This window comes from Bos grunniens, chromosome 15 (genome assembly GCF_055505025.1).
Source record: "Bos grunniens cultivar Pamir isolate PY7600 chromosome 15, Bosgru_T2T1.0, whole genome shotgun sequence".
NCBI classification, from domain to species: domain Eukaryota; kingdom Metazoa; phylum Chordata; class Mammalia; order Artiodactyla; family Bovidae; genus Bos; species Bos grunniens.
This window is the reverse complement of record NC_141179.1, coordinates 81,719,330-81,737,200: the sequence shown is the minus strand read 5'-3', so window position 1 is coordinate 81,737,200 and position 17,871 is coordinate 81,719,330. Positions and strand designations below refer to the sequence as shown.

Sequence of the window (17,871 nt, the reverse complement as noted above, 5' to 3'; positions counted from 1 at the left end):
GCAAAGGTTGACCGTGACTATTTGTGGGGCTGAATAAATCATGTCTCCACCGTGAGCTGGATACTGTTACCTCCTGGAAGAGGGAGGCTCAGCCCTGCGAGTGCCTCAGGCAGACCAGCACACGTGACCGGAAGCAGGGCGGGAAGGGGCCTCCGGCTGTGACCTGGGAACGCAGTCCTGACACCCCAGCGGGAGGCGGGCGGGCCAGCAGCTCACAGGACACGCAAGGCAACAGCCCTGTTGTCCTCCGCTCTGGGACAGAGTCTAGAGAGGGGTTACTGTCGGGGCAGGTGAATCCTGTGACTCTGATACGGGGGTGGGTCTCTGGTCTCTGAGACTTTCTCAGGGGGTCCTCGTGGTTAAGACTCCAGGCTTCCACTGCAGGGGGAGAGGGTTAATTCCTGGTCTGGGAACTAGGACCCTACATGCCATTCTCATGGGCCCCCTGCTGCTGCTGCTGCTGCTAAGTCGCTTCAGTCGTGTCCGACTCTGTGCGACCCCACAGATGGCAGCCCACCAGGCTGCCCCGTCCCTGGGATTCTCCAGGTAAGAACACTGGAGTGGATTGCCATTTCCTTCTCCAATGCATGAAAATGAAAAGTGAAAGTGAAGTCCCTCAGTCGTGTCCGACTCCTAGCGACCCCATGGACTACAGCCCACCAGGCTCCTCTGTCCATGGGTTTTCCAGGCAAGAGTACTGGAGTGGGGTGCCATTGCCTTAAAGTCTCTCTCTTTTCAAAACGCATTTACTGATTTTTGGCTGCGCTGGATCTCCAGTGCTGTGAGCGGGTCTTCTCGGGCTGAGGCAGCGGCTACTCCCTGATTGTGTAAGGGCTTCTCATCGCAGCGGCTCCTCTTGTCTCAGAGCAGCGGCTCTGGGCATGCGGGCTTCAGCAGCTGTGGCCCAGGGGCCTATTTCCTCCTTGGCAAGTGGGATCTTCCCAGACCAGGGATCGAACCTGTGTCTCCCATGTGCGCAGGCAGGCTCTCGACCCCTGGACGGCCAGAGAAGTCCTATTTTTTTTTATTATTATTATCTGAACCATTACACTGGCTTCTTAACTGCTCTCAAGTCCCTCTTCTTTCCATTCCTTAAACACAGAAACCCGACCATATCTATCTCCTTCCTTAAAAAACAGACAAACTAAACCAAAAGAAAACAAAATCTGGGAGGTCCAATCACCTATCTCACAGAGTAAGACTTCTCACAAGAGAAGACTCTACACATGGACATCACCAGATCGTCAACACCAAAATCAGACTGATTATATTCTTTGCAGCCAAAGATAGAGAAGCTCTATACAGTCAGGAAAAACAAGACCGGAAGCTGACTGTGGCTCAGATCATGAACTCCTTATTGCCAAATTCAGACTGAAATTGAAGAAAGTGGAGAAAACCACTAGACCATTTAGATATGACCTAAATCAAATCCCTTATGATTATACAGTGGAAGTGAGAAATAGATTCAGGGGATTAAATCTGATAGACAGAGTGCCTGAAAAACTATGGACAGAGGTTCGTGACATTGTACAGGAGACAGGGAGCAAGACCATCCCCAAGAAAAAGAAATGCAAAAAGGCAAAATGGTTGTCTGAGGAGGCCTTACAAATAGCTGTGAAAAGAACAGATGAGAAGGGCAAAGGAGAAAAAGAAAGATATACCAAATTGAATGCAGAGTTCCAAAGAATAGCAAGGAGAGATAAGAAAGCCTTCCTCAGCGATCAGTGAAAAGAAATAGAGGAAAACAATAGAATGGGAAACATCTCTTCAAAAAATTAGGGATACTAAGGGAACATTTCATGCAAAGATGAGCACAAAAAAAGGACAGAAATGGTATGAAGCAGAAGATATTAAGAAGAGGTGGCAAGAATGCACAGAAGAACTATACAAAAAAGATCTTCATGACCCAGATAATCACGATGGTATGATCGCTCACCTAGAGCCAAACATCCTGGAATGTGAAGTCAAGTGGGCCTTAGGAAGCATCACTATGAACAAAGCTAATGGAGGTTATGGAATTCCAGTTGAGCTACTTCAAATCCTGAAAGATGATGCTGTGAAAGTGCTACACTCAATATGCCAGCAAATTTGGAAAATTCAGCAGTGGCCATAGAACTGGAAAAGGTCAGTTTTCATTCCAATCCCCAAAAAAAGCAATGCCAAAGAATGCTCAAACTACCACACAATTGAACTCATTTCACACGCTAGCAAAGTAATGCTCAAAATTCTCCAAGCCAGGCTTCAACAGTATGTGAACCATGAAATTTCAGATGTTCAAGCTGGATTTAGAAAAGGCAGAGGAACCAGAAATCAAATTGCCAACATCCACTGGATCATCAAAAAAGCAAGAGAGTTCCAGAAAAACATCTATTTCTGCTTTATTGACTATGCCAAAGCCTTTGACTGTGTGGATCACGATAAACTGTGGAAAATTCTTAAAGATATGGGAATACCAGACCACCTGACCTACCTCTTGAGAAATCTGTATGCAGGTCAAGAGGCAACAGTTAGAACTGGACATGGAACAACAGACTGGTTCCAAATAGGAAAAGGAGTTCGTCAAGGCTGTATATTGTCACCCTGCTTATTTAACCTATATGCAGAGTACATCATGAGAAATGCTGGACTGGAAGAAGCACAAGCTGGAATCAAGATTTCTGGGAGAAATATCAATAACCTCAGATATGCAGATGACACCACCCTTATGGCACCCTTATGGTGAAGAAGAACTAAAGAGCCTCTTGATGAAAATGAAAGTGGAGAGTGAAAAAGTTGTCTTAAAACTCAACATTCAGAAAACGAAGATCATGGAATCCTGTCCCATCACTTCATGGCAAATAGATGGGGAAACAGTGGCAGACTTTATTTTTTTGGGCATCAAAATCACTACAGATGGTGACTGCAGGCATGAAATTAAGACGCTTGCTCCTTGGAAGGAAAGTTATGACCACCTAGACAGCATATTAAAAAGCAGAGACATTACTTTACCAACAAAGGTCCATCTAGTCAAAGCTATGTTTTTTCCAGTAGTCATGTAGAGATGTGAGAGTTGGACTATAAAGAAAGCTGAGTGGCAAAGAATTGACACTTCTGAGCTGTGGTGTTGGAGAAGACTCTTGAGAGTCCCTTGGACTGCAAGGAGATCCAACCAGTCCATCCTAAAGGAAATCAGTCCTGAATATTCATTGAAAGGACTGATGCTGAAGCTGAAACTCCAATACTTTGGCCACCTGCTTCAAAGAACTGGCTCACTGGAAAAGACCCTGATGCTGGGAAAGACTGAAGGCCAGAGGAGAAGGGGACGACAGAGGATGAGATGGTTGGATGGCATCACCAACTGGATGGACATGAATTTGAGTAAACTCTGGGAGTTGGTGATGGACAGGGAGCCCTGGCATGCTGCAGTCCTTGGAGTTGCAAAGAGTCGGACACGACTGAGCGACTGAACTGAACTCAACTGACTGATTTCACAAAGTGGGAAATCCTTGGCCTGGCAGAGGTCCTTCCAAACTGACCCCAACCATCCTTTCCAGCTCCCTTTCTCACTCTGCTCTTCCCGTTATTGGATAGACATTTACCAGTGGCAGTTACAGGTCAGGTCCTGGGATAGGTTGCAGGCATAATACAAACCAGCCACAACGTGGTTCCCTTGGTGCCTGCCCTCCAGGGAGTTCTAGCTCCTGGGGAGGGAGCAGGCAAGATACTGCTGATTCTAGATCAGGGTGAGCACTTCATCTCAGGATAGAATAGCATTGAGCAGGCCGGCGGGGGCCAGGGGAGCACCTCTAACCCAGCCTAGGAGATCAGAGCTTCCTGCCAAAAGGGGAAACTGGAGGAGAGTTGCGAAGGACGAGTACATCGGAGATGAAGGAGGGAATCTGTCTTTCCCGCAAGATGCAATCGCAGATGCAAAGGGAAGGCGATGTGGAAGCAGCGGCTTCACACTTCATTCCACAGGTGCTTCTCCAGTGCTCTTAGCTGCCAGGGGCTGTTTCTGGCTCTGGAGACACCGCAGTGCACACAGCAGACCAGAGCCCTGTCCCCATGCAGCTGACAGGTCCCCAGGCGAAAAGATGCAAATGTGGGTTGGAGAGAAAGGCGAGCATTAACAGCCACAGGGGAGCAGTGGACCCCTAGAGTCTGTGGAGCCGGGTCCACAAAACCCCTGGAATTTGAATGTAGAAATACATGTGTCTGCATGGTCACACGGGCCTGTTCACAGGGAGTGGTCTCAGCATTTTATTACATTCTCGAAGCGACCTGTCCATGACTGCCTTGGGTCATGGGGTCCTTATTCTAGGGCCCCTGGTGCGAAGCTAAGGAATTTGACCTTGATCTGGAAGTTCTGGGAGCCAGTCGTGAATTTTGAGAAGCGAAACCTTCAGTGCCTGACACCCACTGCACCCCTGCCACAGAGAAGTCCTCGTGCCTTTTCAGCTGCTAAGATTCTGCTTTCGCTGTTTCCTCCCGACCTGGAGGAATGGGAAGGACCACCCTTCAAAGCCAGCCAGGCTGACTTTGCATCCCCTTTAGACCTACCGTTTTCCAGCTGCTAGCCCCCAGGCCTGTCCGCCTGTGACAAGCTCCAAGGTTTAAATGAGCCTGTGATGTTTTGAGGATTTAATGATAACTTTTGCTTGGAAAAATATGGGCTTCCCTGGAGGCTCAGACAGTAAAGAGTCTTCCTGCAATGTGGTAGACCCTGGTTTGATCCCTGGGTCAGGAAGACCCCCTGGAGAAGGGAATGGATACCCACTCCAGTATCCTTGCCTGAAGAATCCCATGGACAGAGGAGCCTGGAGGTCTACAGTCCGTGGGGTCGCAAAGAGTTGGACACGACTGAGCGACCGACAAACACTTTGCCTGGAAAGTGCCCAGCATACATTAGCCACTCATCAAATGTGAGTTCCTCTCATAGTGAAGTGGCTCAGCTGTTTAGAGAGTCCCTCTTGTCTGGGGCCTGGAACATCCTGGGCAGCTGCTCACAAGCCCAAAGAGCTTTTCGAACATCATCAGCATCACTCTCCAGACCCCCCAGTAAACTCACATCTGTACTGATGGGCCCTCGCCCTCATCCCATGAGTCCACACCACAGCTCACCCTCTGTTTTACAGATGAGGACGCTGAGGCTCAGGGAGGTCCAGAGGCTGTCTGGAGGGCTCCCATGACCACATCTTCTGTAGCAATAATGGCAGTGGCAGCAGTAATAACCACAGTGAACTCTGACTATGCTTCCTTTGTGCCAAGAGCGGCCGTGAGCATTTTGCCTGTCTCAGAACGCCCAACTCCAGCCCCCAGCTCTCCAGCAGTCCTACCATAGGTACCATTGTAAGGCAGGTGCTGTTGGTACAACTTAGAGAAGGAAACCGAGGCTCAGAGAGGCCAAGCAACTCGCTCAAGGTAGCGCAGGACAGCGTTCACGTCCACTCTCAGAGCTCAATCTGACTACCTCTACAAGGAAATCCGTGTCACTCTGCCTCTCTCGGAAAACTCTGTTCCCCAGCTGCACAATTCAAAACCCCACCCGTACCCCCGCCCCCCGCCCCCCTCCCCGCCCCCATCGGCCGCCGGCCCGGCATCGCGGTCAGCACGCTCCAGCCGAGATGTTCTTTGCTGTGGCCGAGGATACAGAGAGGGCTGCCTGGTTCTCCTTGGGGGCCGAGGCAGAGGCTAGGGGGAGGGAGATGGGTGGACATTTTAGGCGCAGGGCCGTGTGCCGGGGAGGGTGTCTGGGTATCCGGGATCGAGTCACGTGCTCGTGAAACTCGACCTAGGGGCAGGGTTTGGGGAGGGAACCCCCGCCCCCAGCTCGGGGCGCAGCCCCGGACGGGCGTCAATACAGCGGTTGGCTCGTTCCGTCGATTCACCTCGTCCTACCCTCGCCGCGCGGACGGGGGGCCGCCCGGAGGCGTTGTGTCCCCCGACCTCCTCCAATGGAACAGGGGCGGTGAGAGCCCCAGGCGGAATCTCCGAGGCCGCGAGCGCCGGGACGGTCCCGAGCTGGGCCCGCCGGACACCGGACACCGGACGCCGGACGCCGACGGGTCCGCGGCCACGCGAGGCGCGTCTGCCCGGATCAGAGGTGAGCAGCCGGCGGGGCTGGGCTGGGCTGGGGGGTCCCTGAGAACCGGGGGTCCCCGGGTGGCTCCTGCCGATTCTTCCAGGCTCCCCAAGAAACCCTGTCACCTGAGCGCGCGGCTCCCGCCCCTTCGGTCTGGCCCCTCTGCCCCTCTCCGGCGGCCCTTCCTCCGCTCTGGGCCACACTCGCGTCGGAGGCCGTGCGGACCTGCGGACGCGCCCGAAGGCCCAGGCCCATTTCACAGATGGGAATACTGAGGCTCCCGGGGGCAGGCACTCGCGCCTCCCCCAGCTCTGCGGCCCGGCCCGCCCCTCTCCTCTGCGATTTCCTCGGGCTCTCCTTCCCCCTAGTCCCGGCCGCTCTCCGCCCCGGCGCCGCCCGCATGCTGTCCCCTCCCGCGGCGGCGGCCGTGCCCGAGGCTGGGGCGGGGGCAGGGCGGGGGGAGCGCGGGCGGCTTGTCTCCCTTTGGTAAACACGCCCGCTCCCCAGCCCCTCCGCCGCCCAGGCCCTTATTGAGTCAGCAGCCGCCGGACTTCCTGCGGGAACCCGAGCCCCGTCCCCGGACAGGAGAGGACGAGCGGGCGCCTCGGGTGAGAGGGGGGCGCGGGGGTCGCGCAGGGCCCGCCTGGGGCGCCTTCCACGTGGCAACTGCGGGCCGGGAGCGAGAGCCCGCGGGCGCTTGGGTGGCCCGGCGCGGGAAGGGGCAGGGCCCGCGGGAGCCGGGCCCCGGGGGAGAGGAGTGGTCTCCCCGGGGCCACGGGAAGACGGAGGGAGGCGGGGGGTGTCCTGGGGCTGCTATCGGACTTCCCCTTCCTCCTCCTGCTCTCCTCGGGGGGTCCTTCCTGGAGCTGGAGGCTGGCTGGCGGCCGGCGGCGGCTTCAGAGCGCGCCTTGCCCCTTGCTGACCTCTGGGGACTCGGGGAAGCGCGGGTTTGGACGCCGGGAGCCGGGCACCGCGTGCCTGGGCCTCGGTGGAGAAGCCTGGAGGCGCGCCAGGAGTCCGTAGCGCGCAGACAGGACCTTCCGGTCCCTGATAGTGACCCGGGGGGCATGGGGGACCCCAGCGCCTCCGGCGCTGCCCCTGCGCCCAGACCCAGCTCGGCGAGACCCTCTGGGAAGCCCAGGACGCGATGGGGGCCTCCGTGAAGGGCGTCCCCCTTTAGCGGGCGGGCTCAAGGTGGGTCTCTAGAGCCCCCACGATAAAGGATGCTTCTCGGGGTCCTCTGGGCGCTTGGCTTAGTCCTCTGTGCCCCGGCAGGCTGGCCACCGGGATGGCCCCCACGCTGGAGCAGGCGTACCGGAGACGCTGGTGGATGGCCTGCACCGCGGTGCTGGAGAACCTCTTCTTCTCCGCAGTGCTCCTGGGCTGGAGCTCCCTGCTGATCATGCTCAAGAAGGAGGGCTTCTACTCCAGCATGTGCTCAGGTACCCCAAGAAGGGACCAGCGGGGGCGGCAGACGGCGACGGGGGGCGCTGGCCGAGGCCGGAGACCCAGCACCCCGCAGGGGCTTGGGCACCCCCACGTGTCCTCCAAACTTTCTCTAGAGAAGAACCCACTAACCAAATTCCGTTTGCACTCAAACCCAGGCATCCTGCCGGCATCCAGGTTCCGGGTGGGAGCCTATGGCAATCTCAGGTCTAGGGCAAGACCGCAGTGCAGCTACTAGCTGAGTGAGGGTTTTCTTGCTGGGGCTATTGTCAGGCTGAAGGAGGCAAAGGAGAGTCTTCAAGCTGGATTTGATCGTCAAGGTGGTGGAGGGTGGGGGTTGGTGCGCCTCCTTTTCCAGGCTCTTGGAGGCCCTAAGTCACCTCTTATACAAAGTGAGTAGCCCATTTCCTCTAGGGCCCCAGCTCATGGGGGTCTCTGTTTCCCATTTTGGTCACCTGGGCTTTGTATGAGGGGCCCTGAAGGCTGGAGTGACAATTCTAGCAATCGTGGGGAACGCTGGCTGTCTTCAAGTGCCAGGAGACAAGGAGTTGCCCCTCCTGCTGCCTGGGAGTTGAGTTTCTCCTCCTGTCTGACATAGGGATCTTTCTTTTCTGGGAAGGAGGGTGCTGAACTGACAGGCTCAGCCCAAGGAGCTGGAGGGATGTGGAGTTTGGCCCTGGCCTGCTTATCCTCTTCCTCCAAACACCTGGCTGAGGAACTGGCTTTGGAGGAGGGCCAGCTTGGGTTAGAATCCCAGGAGCTGGCTGACACTGGCAAGGTCTCTAAAGTGCTGAGCGCTTCCTGGGTGGCACTAGTGGTAAAGAGCCCGCCTGCCAATGCAGGAGACATAAGTAAGAGGCAAGAGTTTGATACCTGGTTGGGAAGATCCCCTGGAGGAGGGCATGGCAACCCACTCCAGTATTCTTGTCTGGAGAATCCCATGGACAGAGGATCCTGGCGGGCCACAGTCCATGGGGTTGCAGAGAGCTGGGCATGACTGCAGAGAGCACGAACACAGGCTAAACCATTGAGCTTTAGACACCTGGTCTGCAAAGTGGGAAGAAAAGCAGTGTCTATGCAATGAGAGGGAACAGTACGTGATCCGTGTGAGTGTCTTTCCTGGCTTCTCGCAGCTCCTGACTTCACTCCCTGCAGCCTGCCTTGGCTGTGGGAGAAAACTGTTGCCTTTGCGGGAGTGGAGCTGGGGCGTCCTTGATTTCTGCACCCTGCCGGACTAATCCGTAAGCGGCAGGTGGGGTGCAGGATGCGTGGGCATGCACAGCCTGATGGGGGGCCTGAGGAGGTGGGGATTCAAGCTGGCAGCTGGCTAGGAAGGGCAGGCTGGGTCAGGAGGTGCTGGCTTGGGGTGGTGTGCTGGGCATCCCAGGGTGGCTGGAAGAGCCAGGCAGAGGGCCGGGGCATCCCTGTGCCAGGGGAGGCCAGGTGTCCAGGTCTGCGCTGAGCTGTTTGCCCTGGACACCGAGGAGACCTGCCCTTTGCTGCCTCCTGGCCTTGATGCCTGTCTCTGCCTGTCCAGTGGCTTCTTCCAGCCCTCTGCACCTGTTTTTTTTTTTTTTAATCAACTTTATTGAAGATTAATTTACATCACACATTCTGATGAGGTTGGACAAATTTATACACGTTAGGAACCATCACCACATTCAATATTTAGAGTATTTCCGTCATCTGCAAAACTCCTTCCCTCTTGCTGCCTATTGTCCAGCTTTTCAAAAATATGGATAGAGGTTGATTAAGATAGAAGTCTCATGGCTTACATTTCACCCATTGAAAGTACACAAGTTGGGGCTTCCTGGGTGGTCCAGTGGTTAAGAATCCGTCTGCCAATGCAGAGGACACAGGTTCCATCCTTGGTCCAGGAAGATCCCGCATACTGTGGGGCAGGTGGGCCTAGAGCCTCTAGAGCCTCTGCTCCCCAAAGAGAAGCCACTGCAGAGAGAAGCCCCGCACGGCCACTCGAGTAACCACTGTTCACCACATCCAGAGGAAGCCTGCGTGCAGCCACGAGGACCCAACATGGCCAGGAAAAAAAAAGGATACAAGTTAGTGGTTTTTAATTTATTCAGAGTTGTTCCACCATCACCACAACCACTTTTAGAACATTTTCTTTGCCCCCTAAAGTCACCCTGGATCCAACAGCAGTACCCACTCCCCACTGCCTCTTCTTTCACCTCCCCAGCACGAGGCAACCCCTCATCTACTTTCTGTTACAGATTTGCTATAACAGACACAGACTTGCTTATTCTGAATGTTTCATGTAAATTGCATCTTATAACAGGTGATCTTGTGTTAGGGTTCAGTTCAGTTCAGTTCAGTCACTCAGTTGTGTCCGATTCTTTGCGACCCCATGAATCACAGCACGCCAGGCCTCCCTGTCCATCACCAACTCCCAGAGTTCACTCAAACTCATGTCCATCGAGTCGGTGATGCCATCCAGCCATCTCATCCTCTGTTGTCCCCTTCTCCTCCTGCCCCCAATCCCTCTCAGCATCAGAGTCTTTTCCAATGAGTCAACTCTTCACATGAGGTGGCCAAAGTACTGGAGTTTCAGCTTTAGCATCATTCCTACCAATGAACACCCAGGACTGATCTCCTTTAGAATGAACTGGTTGGATCTCCTTGCAGTCCAAGGGACTCTCAAGAGTCTTCTCCAACACCACAGTTCAAAAGCATCAATTCTTGGGTGCTCAGCTTTCTTTATAGTCCAACTCTCACATCCATACATGACCACTGGAAAAACCATAACCTTGACTATCAGATGGACCTTTGTTGGCAAAGTAATGTCTCTGCTTTTGAATATGCTATCTAGGTTGGTCATAACTTTGCTTCCAAGGAGTAAGCGTCTTTTAATTTCATGGCTGCAGTCACCATCTGCAGTGATTTTGGAGCCCCCAAAAATAAAGTCTGACACTGTTTCCACTGTTTCCCCATCTATTTCCCATGAAGTGATGGGACCAGATGCCATGATCTTCGTTTTCTGAATGTTGAGCTTTAAGCCAACTTTTTCACTCTCCACTTTCACTTTCATCAAGAGGCTTTTTAGTTCCTGTTAGCATGATGTTTTCAAGGTTTTTTCGTGTTGGCAAAGGTATCAAGACGTGGTTCCTTTCCAAGTCCTTTGCCACCACATTTTATTTCTCCCTTCAACAGTTGCTAGACATTGGGTTGTTTCCATTTGGGGGTTATTATGGTGATGCTCCTGTGAACACTCATGCTCAAGTCCTGGGTGGACATGTGCTTTCCTTCCGTATGGAATTGCTGGGCCACAGAGTAACTCTAACATTGGGGGAACTGCCAGCTGTTTGCCATTTTCCATTCCTATCAGCAGTGCACGAGTGTTCCAACTTCTCCATATCCTAGACAATGTTTGTTATTTCTCATCTGTTTTATTGTGGACAGTGCTATCTTTCTGTGGTTTTGATTTGCATTTCCCTAGCGGCTACGGAGAAGGCAATGGCACCCCACTTCAGTACTCTTGCCTGGAAAATCCCGGGGACGAGGGAGCCTGGTGGGCTGCCGTCTATGGGGTCGCACAGAGTCGGACTCGACTGAAGTGATTTAGCAGTGGCGGCGGCGGCTAATGACGGTTGAACATCTTTCTCATGTATTCTCGGCCACTAATGTATCTTTTCTTGGAGACATTTTTGAAGTGGGTTATATTTTATTCCTGAGTTATAAGAGTTCCTTGTATTATAGGTGCAAGTCCCTTACCAGATATAGGAGCTTCTCACTTCAGGGACGTTGCAGAGCACAGGCTCTGGGATGTGTGGGCTCAGTAGTTCCAGCTCCTGGGCTTTGGAGCACAGTCTCCATAGTCACCGCGCACACGGGCTTAGCTGCTCCTCGCAGGTGGAATCTTCCACCCCCAGGGATCAAACGCGTGTCTTCTGCACTGGCAGGCAGATTCTTTATCCCTGACTCACCAGAGAAGCCCTCTTTTCACATTCTTTATGGTGTTCTTCCGAGCACAGAACTTTTTTTGTTTAACTGAAGTAGAGCTGATTTATAGTGTTTTGTTCCTTTCTGGTGTACAGCAAAGTGATGCAGTTTTATCTGTTAATACATACACTAGTATATATGTGTAATTACTTTTCATTTTATTTTCCATGATGGTTTATTACAAGATATTCAATATATAGTTCCCTGTGCTATTCAGTAGGTCCTTGTTGTTTATCCGTTTTGTAGATAGTAGTGTGTAGCTGCTAATCCCATACTCTTAATTCATCCCTCTCCCTGCTCCCGCATTCCCCTTTGGTAACCCTAAATTTGGTCTGGAGCGTGAAAGGTTTTAATACTGGTGAAGTGCAAACTATCTTCTCTTTGGACACTTGTGCTTTGGTGTCATGTTTAAGAAACCATCGCCTCATCTAAGATCACCAAGATTCACATCTGTGTTTTCTTCTAGGAGTTTTACCGTTTTAGCTGTCACATTTAGATTTCTAATCCATCTGAACTTACTTTTTGTGGACGGTGTCAGGTAGCCATCTGGTGTTTCCGGTTGCCCGGACGTGAGTGTGTGTTGGAGGCTGGTTCCTTGGGATCACTAGTGGTGACCAGAGTGACCCCTCCTTGTTTCAGAACTTTATGAACACTCTGATAAGCGGGAACAACGGGCTCTCTTTCATTCAGAGGACTTCAGCCTCCAGACGTCTGGCTCCTGGGGGCTGCTGTACCTGCTGCTCTGCCCAGCGCACCTGCTTTCTGCCTCTTGAAGCTTCCCTCGACAGGGTCCCAAGAACACAGACTCAGGCCGGGACTCTGCGTCCCCACTGTGTGTGGGAGGAGGCAGACGGTGCGGCTTCCCGATCTGCTCTGTGCTGCTTGGCTGACTGGAGCCAGTTACTCACCCTTCTTAATATTGTTGTTGTTTTTGAATCGCTATGTCATGTCCCACTCTTTTGCGACCCTATGGACCGTAGCCCACCAGACTCCTCTGTCCATGGGATTTCCCAGGCAAGAATCCTGGAGTGGGTTGTCCTTTCCTTCTCCAGGGGATCTTCCCAACCCAGGGATCGAATCCACATCTCCTGCCTTGGCAGGCAGATTCTTTACCCCTGAGCCGCCCGGGAAGCCTACTAATATCTCCGTTACCCTGTATATAAAGTAGGACCGACAGTCCCTACCTCACGAGGCTGTTGGGAAAGTGAAATGAGAGCCAGCAAACATTTCAGACTCCAGGCGTGCATTCTTCTTTTGTTCTGCGCCCAGCTCTCCCAGCATTTGCTGTGTGACCTTAGGCGAGTTCCTTGGCCTCTCTGGATCTCTGTGTCTCAGTCTGTGCCATGGAGTGGACAGCCCTCATCCCTCTCGCTTCAGGGAAATGACATGAGGACCAACGATGCCGTTTAACAGACGTTGAGTTCGTCATCGAGGCGCTTATTAGCCTTGGCTTTGGGGCTCCCTGACCACCCCTTTCTTTCCTCTCAGCTTCGGTGGATGGCTCACCCCCCACAGGGGCACCGCAGCTAAAGCGGACTCTGTTACTCAGAAGGTGGGCAGAGGCGATTCAGTTGCCGACACACAACTGCATATGCCGCATAAATGCCACACAGTGAAGCAGCAGCCAGCGCTCACCGAGCACTGACTGCTAGTGAGATCTTCAGAGGTCACACAATGTTGTGAGGCCCTCACAGCAGCTCTGCGTTTGTAGCAGAGCAGCCGGAGCTTCCTGCTGGTCCAGTGGCTAAGACTCCGTGCTTCCCGTGCAGGGAGTCTGGGTCTGACCCCTGGTTGGGGAACTAGATCTCAAATACTTCAATTAATGCTGCCGCTAAATATCTTTTATGCCCCAGCTAAGACCTGGCACAGCCAGATAAAATGGAGCCTGGGGGGCTATATATAGTCCATGGGTCGCAAAGAATTGGACATGACTGAGCACACAAGCACAAAATAAATATTAAAAACAAAGAGGAGAAAGCTGAAGCTCAGAGATGGTAAGTAATTTGCCCCAGGTCACACAGCGAATAAATAAGGAGCAGAGTGAGTGTTCAGCCTCAGATCGGACCCCAGAATCTTTCCCCATGGGCTTTAGCTCAAGAGTCCTCCTGTGGGAGTCCTGTTACAGACAAGACGGCCAGCCAGAGCCCAGACCTGGGGGTGTTTGGGACTGTGGGTGTTAGCTGCAGGGCGGGGAATCTTGGGGCTGGGGGGAGGGGGTGAAGGTGAGGAAGGGCTCACAGACCCAGGAGACAAAGACAATGGGATCTTTCTGTGAGTATTGTGTGTGCGCAGCAGTCCCTACAGCCCTCCTCTACAGTTGCAACCACTGAACCCATTTCACAGATGGGATAACAGAGCCTCAGAGGTTCGGCCGCTCAGCTAGTGGAGCCAGAAACAGTCATCCCCGGTGTTTCCCAGACCTCTCATTTGCAGTTCACCTGCATGATTTTACAATTCGTGTGCCATAGGTACTATTATTTACTTCCTATTCCCTTTTAAATCAGTCCACTTAAAAAGCCTCATGAAAACAAACAAAAAAAGTTTTTAAAGCCACATTTTCTTTTCCTTTGTTAAATTATTTTTTGCTGGAGTATATATAGTTGCTTAACAAGGTTGTGTTAGTTTCCGATGTACAGCGAAGTGAATCAGCTATGTGTAATACTAAAAAGCCTCATTTTATTTATTGATTTTTGGCCACGCTGCCTGTGGGATCCTAGTTCTGCAGCCAGGGATTGAACCCACACTCCCTGCATTGGAAAAGCAGACTTGTCATCACTGCACCACCAGGGAAGCCCCCTAAAAAGCCGCAGTTTAAAGTGTGATGTTCTTGGAACCTTGGGTTTGATGTTACTCACAGATGCATGTCATACATATATATCTCTTTGCTGTTGTTCCGTTACCAAGTCGTGTCTGACTCTTTGTGGCCTGGTAGACTGCCAGGGTCCTGTGTCCTTCACTATCTCCTAGAACTTGCTCAAACTCATGTCCATCGAGTCAGTGATGCCACCCAACCATGTCGTCCTCTGTTGCCCTCTTCTCCTCCCGCCCTCAGTCTTTCCCAGCATCAGGGTCTTTTCTGATGAGTCGACTCTTGGCATCAGGTTGCCCGTCTGTCTTGGGTGGCCCTGCATGGCATGGCGCATAGCTTCACTGAGTTACACAAGCCCCTTTCCCAGGGCGAGGCTGTGACCCATGAAGGGATGTGTATTTCCATATGTGTACGTATGTACATGTGTGTGTTTGATATACTTTCGAATAATATCTATAAAAAAAGATACACTTTCAAATAACTAACACTGTGAAACCTGTACAGTTAACCCCTGAACAGCACAGGTTTGAAGTGCTCAGGATTGTTTTCAGTAGTAAATCGTACAAGGTTGCACACTTCCTGGTGGGTTGAATCTGCAGCTGCAGAAACGCAGATACAGAGGGACCCCGAGTAGGTCGGGCTGACTCAATTACAGGCAGATTTTCTAACTCAAGGAGGACGGGTTAAGGCCCCAACCCCCTGTGGCTCAAGGGTCAACTGTACCTCTAAAGCCCACTTGAGTGTGCACACGCCATGCGTACCACACTGGGGAAACACTGTTTTCTCTGACTTCAGAGCCCAACTCGGTCATTAACTTCCTGCATACGTTCCTTTCATCACACTCATGCTTTGCTTGTCTGTAAAATGGGAGACATTAGATTTCAAAGACCTCTCCTGTTGTAACTGACACAGACAGAGGTCTAAGAGGTCTTTGCACCCTGGGCTGGCTCCTCTTGCTTCAGAAGTCTGGCTTAATCTAAAACAGTGGTATAAACAAACTCATTTACAAAACAGAAATAGGGTCATAGCTGTAGAAAACAAACTCGCCACTACCAGGGAGAAAGGGTTGGCAGGGGGTAAATTGGGAAATTGGAATCGATTTATACACAGTACTATATATAAAATAGATAGCTACTGTACAGCACAGAGAACTCAACTCAATACTCTGTAATGACCTATATGGGATTTAAAAATAAAGAGTGGATATATGTATAGCTGATTCACTTTGTTATACAGCAGAAACTAACTCAATTATACTGCCATAAAAAATACATTATAAAAAAAAAACGTCTGGCTTTATCCATCCAGCAACTAGCTCCTGTGAGTCAAACTCACAAGAGGCAGACCGACTGAAACCAGAGAAGTGAATGCATTAATGGACCTTCAGTTATTTGCTGTCCTCTGGGCCAGAATTCTCCGCGCATGGAAGAACGCACGTCCTTCCCAGCGCTAGCGTTGGGTTCAGAAACTTACTAAGTTGCTGTGTTTGGGAGAGAGCAGCCCGGTGGAGCAACCAGGAAGTGTTGACTTTGGAGAAGGTCTTGAGCTGGAACTCGGCCTGCCTGTAAGAAGCTGTGTGACTTGCTTTGTTTCTCAGAGCTTCACCATCTGTGGGGTCACTGCACTCACTTCTTAGGGTTATGAAGATTAAATGATATACTACGTGGAAAAGCCTGGCACAATGTTGATTAGCTGAGAGCTAGTGAGAGAAAGTATCATTCGATTGTGAAAGACTTAGGAGCAGGGCCCGTGTCTAATTCAGGGGCTGCAGACTCAGAGGCCTGGCAGTTAATAACAGTTGGGCGTTAATATCCAGCAGGCGAATACAGCTACTAATAGTACATTAACTTTGTATGGTGGCGGTTGGTAACTAGATGATCGTTTTGCAGTATATATAAATGTCAAATTACTGTGTTGTACACGTGAAACTGATGTATTATGTGTCAAGTATACTTCAATGAAAACCATAATAATAATTAGGCCAATCGGGGCAGCTACAGGATGGTGAACGGTGGGGAGCTGATAGGGAGGTGACTTAGAGAGGGCAGGCCCTGACGAAAAGGAGTGGCCGCCACTTGCCTCCAGCAGTGGCCAGATTTTCTGACGTGGTAAAGAAAAGCCAGACTTCGGGATTTTTAGATGATAGCTCCTGATTTTAAACTGGCACCCGGGGACTTCCCTAGTCGTCCAGTGGTCAAGACGCCACCACACCTCCAGTGCAGGGGTGTCAGCTTCAGTGACTGTCAGAGAGCTCGATCCCACAGGTCGCCACTAAGATCTGGTGCAGCTAGATGAATAAATAAACGGCCCCCAGTTAAAATTTGCAAGCCAAGCAAAACACCTGCAGGGCTCCTTGCTGGTCCCCTCTTCGCAGCCTCTGGCCTAAATCATCAGTGTTACCTACTGTCAGATCACGGTGCTTTTGTGTAGTAGACGTCACTGAAGTGTGTGGAGGTGGAACGGACAGGTGCAGAGCAACCCAGTGGAGAAGTAAACAGTGGCAATGAAGATCACTAAATTGGGGGGCTAGCCTGAACCCCAGAGGGGCTTCCCAGCTGGTGCTAGTGGTGCAGAACCGCCTGCCAATGCAGGAGGCATAGAGAGGCGGGCTCAGCCCCGGGGCCTGGAGGATCCCCTGGGGAAGGGAATGGCAACCCACTCCAGTATTCTTGCCGGGAGAAGCCCATGAACGGAGGAGCCTGGGGGGCTACAGCCTGTGGGGTCACATAGAGTCAGACACAACTGAAGCAACTTAGCACGCACAGCACCTGTTGCTCTTTACAAGAACCCCCTACATACCACCGAGTTCTGTTCTGAGAGCATGTTCTTAAGTCTATTTGTTAGTAGGTCCAAAAACTTAGCCTAGGTACCCAGCCAACACAGTCGGCTATGTAGTACTGTGTGTAATAGGTTTGTAATACTTTTCACACAAATAATACATTAAAAACAAACACAAAATAGAAAATACTTTAAATGTTTACAGTACAGGTGGCGCCAGTGGTAAAGAACCCGCCTGCCAATGCAGGAGGCATGAGAGACGTGGGTTCAATCTCTGGGTCGGGAAGATCCCCCGGAGGAGGGCATGGCAACCCACTCCAGTAGTCTTGTCTGGAAAATCCTGGCGGGCTACAGTCCATAGGGTGGCAAAGAGTTGAACACGGCTGGAAGGACTTAGCACAGCACCGCGCTTGAAAAGTGCAGTGTACAGAACAACAGCTGGCACACGGGCTGGCATCGAGTGAACAGGCAAGAAAGCTACTGACTGGAGGAGGGAGAAAAGGTGGGAGATGGTGTAGCTGAAGGGTCGTCAGCAGTAGGAGACAGAGGGCGAGCTGCAAGGTCACTCACGCCTGACATTTACGGAACACACGTTCGCAACTTGAGGTTTGTTTGTCGGGGACTTTCTGTATGTCAGCATCCACTTGATTATTATCTAGTACAAACCCTGTGAGAGCTGAGAGCTGTCTTATTCACTGTGGGGTCTCCAGCACATGGAGGAGAGGCTCCCAGATTGTGGACCACCATTGACTCCTTCATCAGCTGTTCCGGGAGCATCTTCTTGGGGCCAGGCCGAGTACAGAGCTCTTTGCCCCCCTTC

The 17,871-nt window shown here is 51.8% G+C and overlaps 1 protein-coding gene across 37 annotated transcripts in view; it reads left to right on the top strand.

The window, feature by feature from the left end:
* Positions 1–5,835: 5,835 nt before the first annotated feature.
* The window catches only part of SLC43A1 (solute carrier family 43 member 1), a 30,336-nt gene continuing 18,300 nt past the window's right edge, over positions 5,836–17,871 (top strand). For 22 of the 37 annotated variants that reach the window (XR_015142416.1, XR_015142411.1, XR_015142424.1 and 19 more), the window contains exons 1-3: positions 5,836–6,082; positions 6,569–6,669; positions 7,337–7,503. Coding sequence is in view for 10 of the 37 variants with exons in the window: in XM_086341731.1 (XP_086197857.1) it covers positions 7,350–7,503 (154 nt within the window). In the remaining 27 variants the exon portion in view is untranslated. Of the gene's footprint in view, positions 6,083–6,568; positions 6,670–6,820; positions 7,256–7,336; positions 7,504–17,871 lie in introns of those variants that run through there. The other 15 variants (XR_015142423.1, XR_015142410.1, XR_015142413.1 and 12 more) reach the window with 3 other exon arrangements.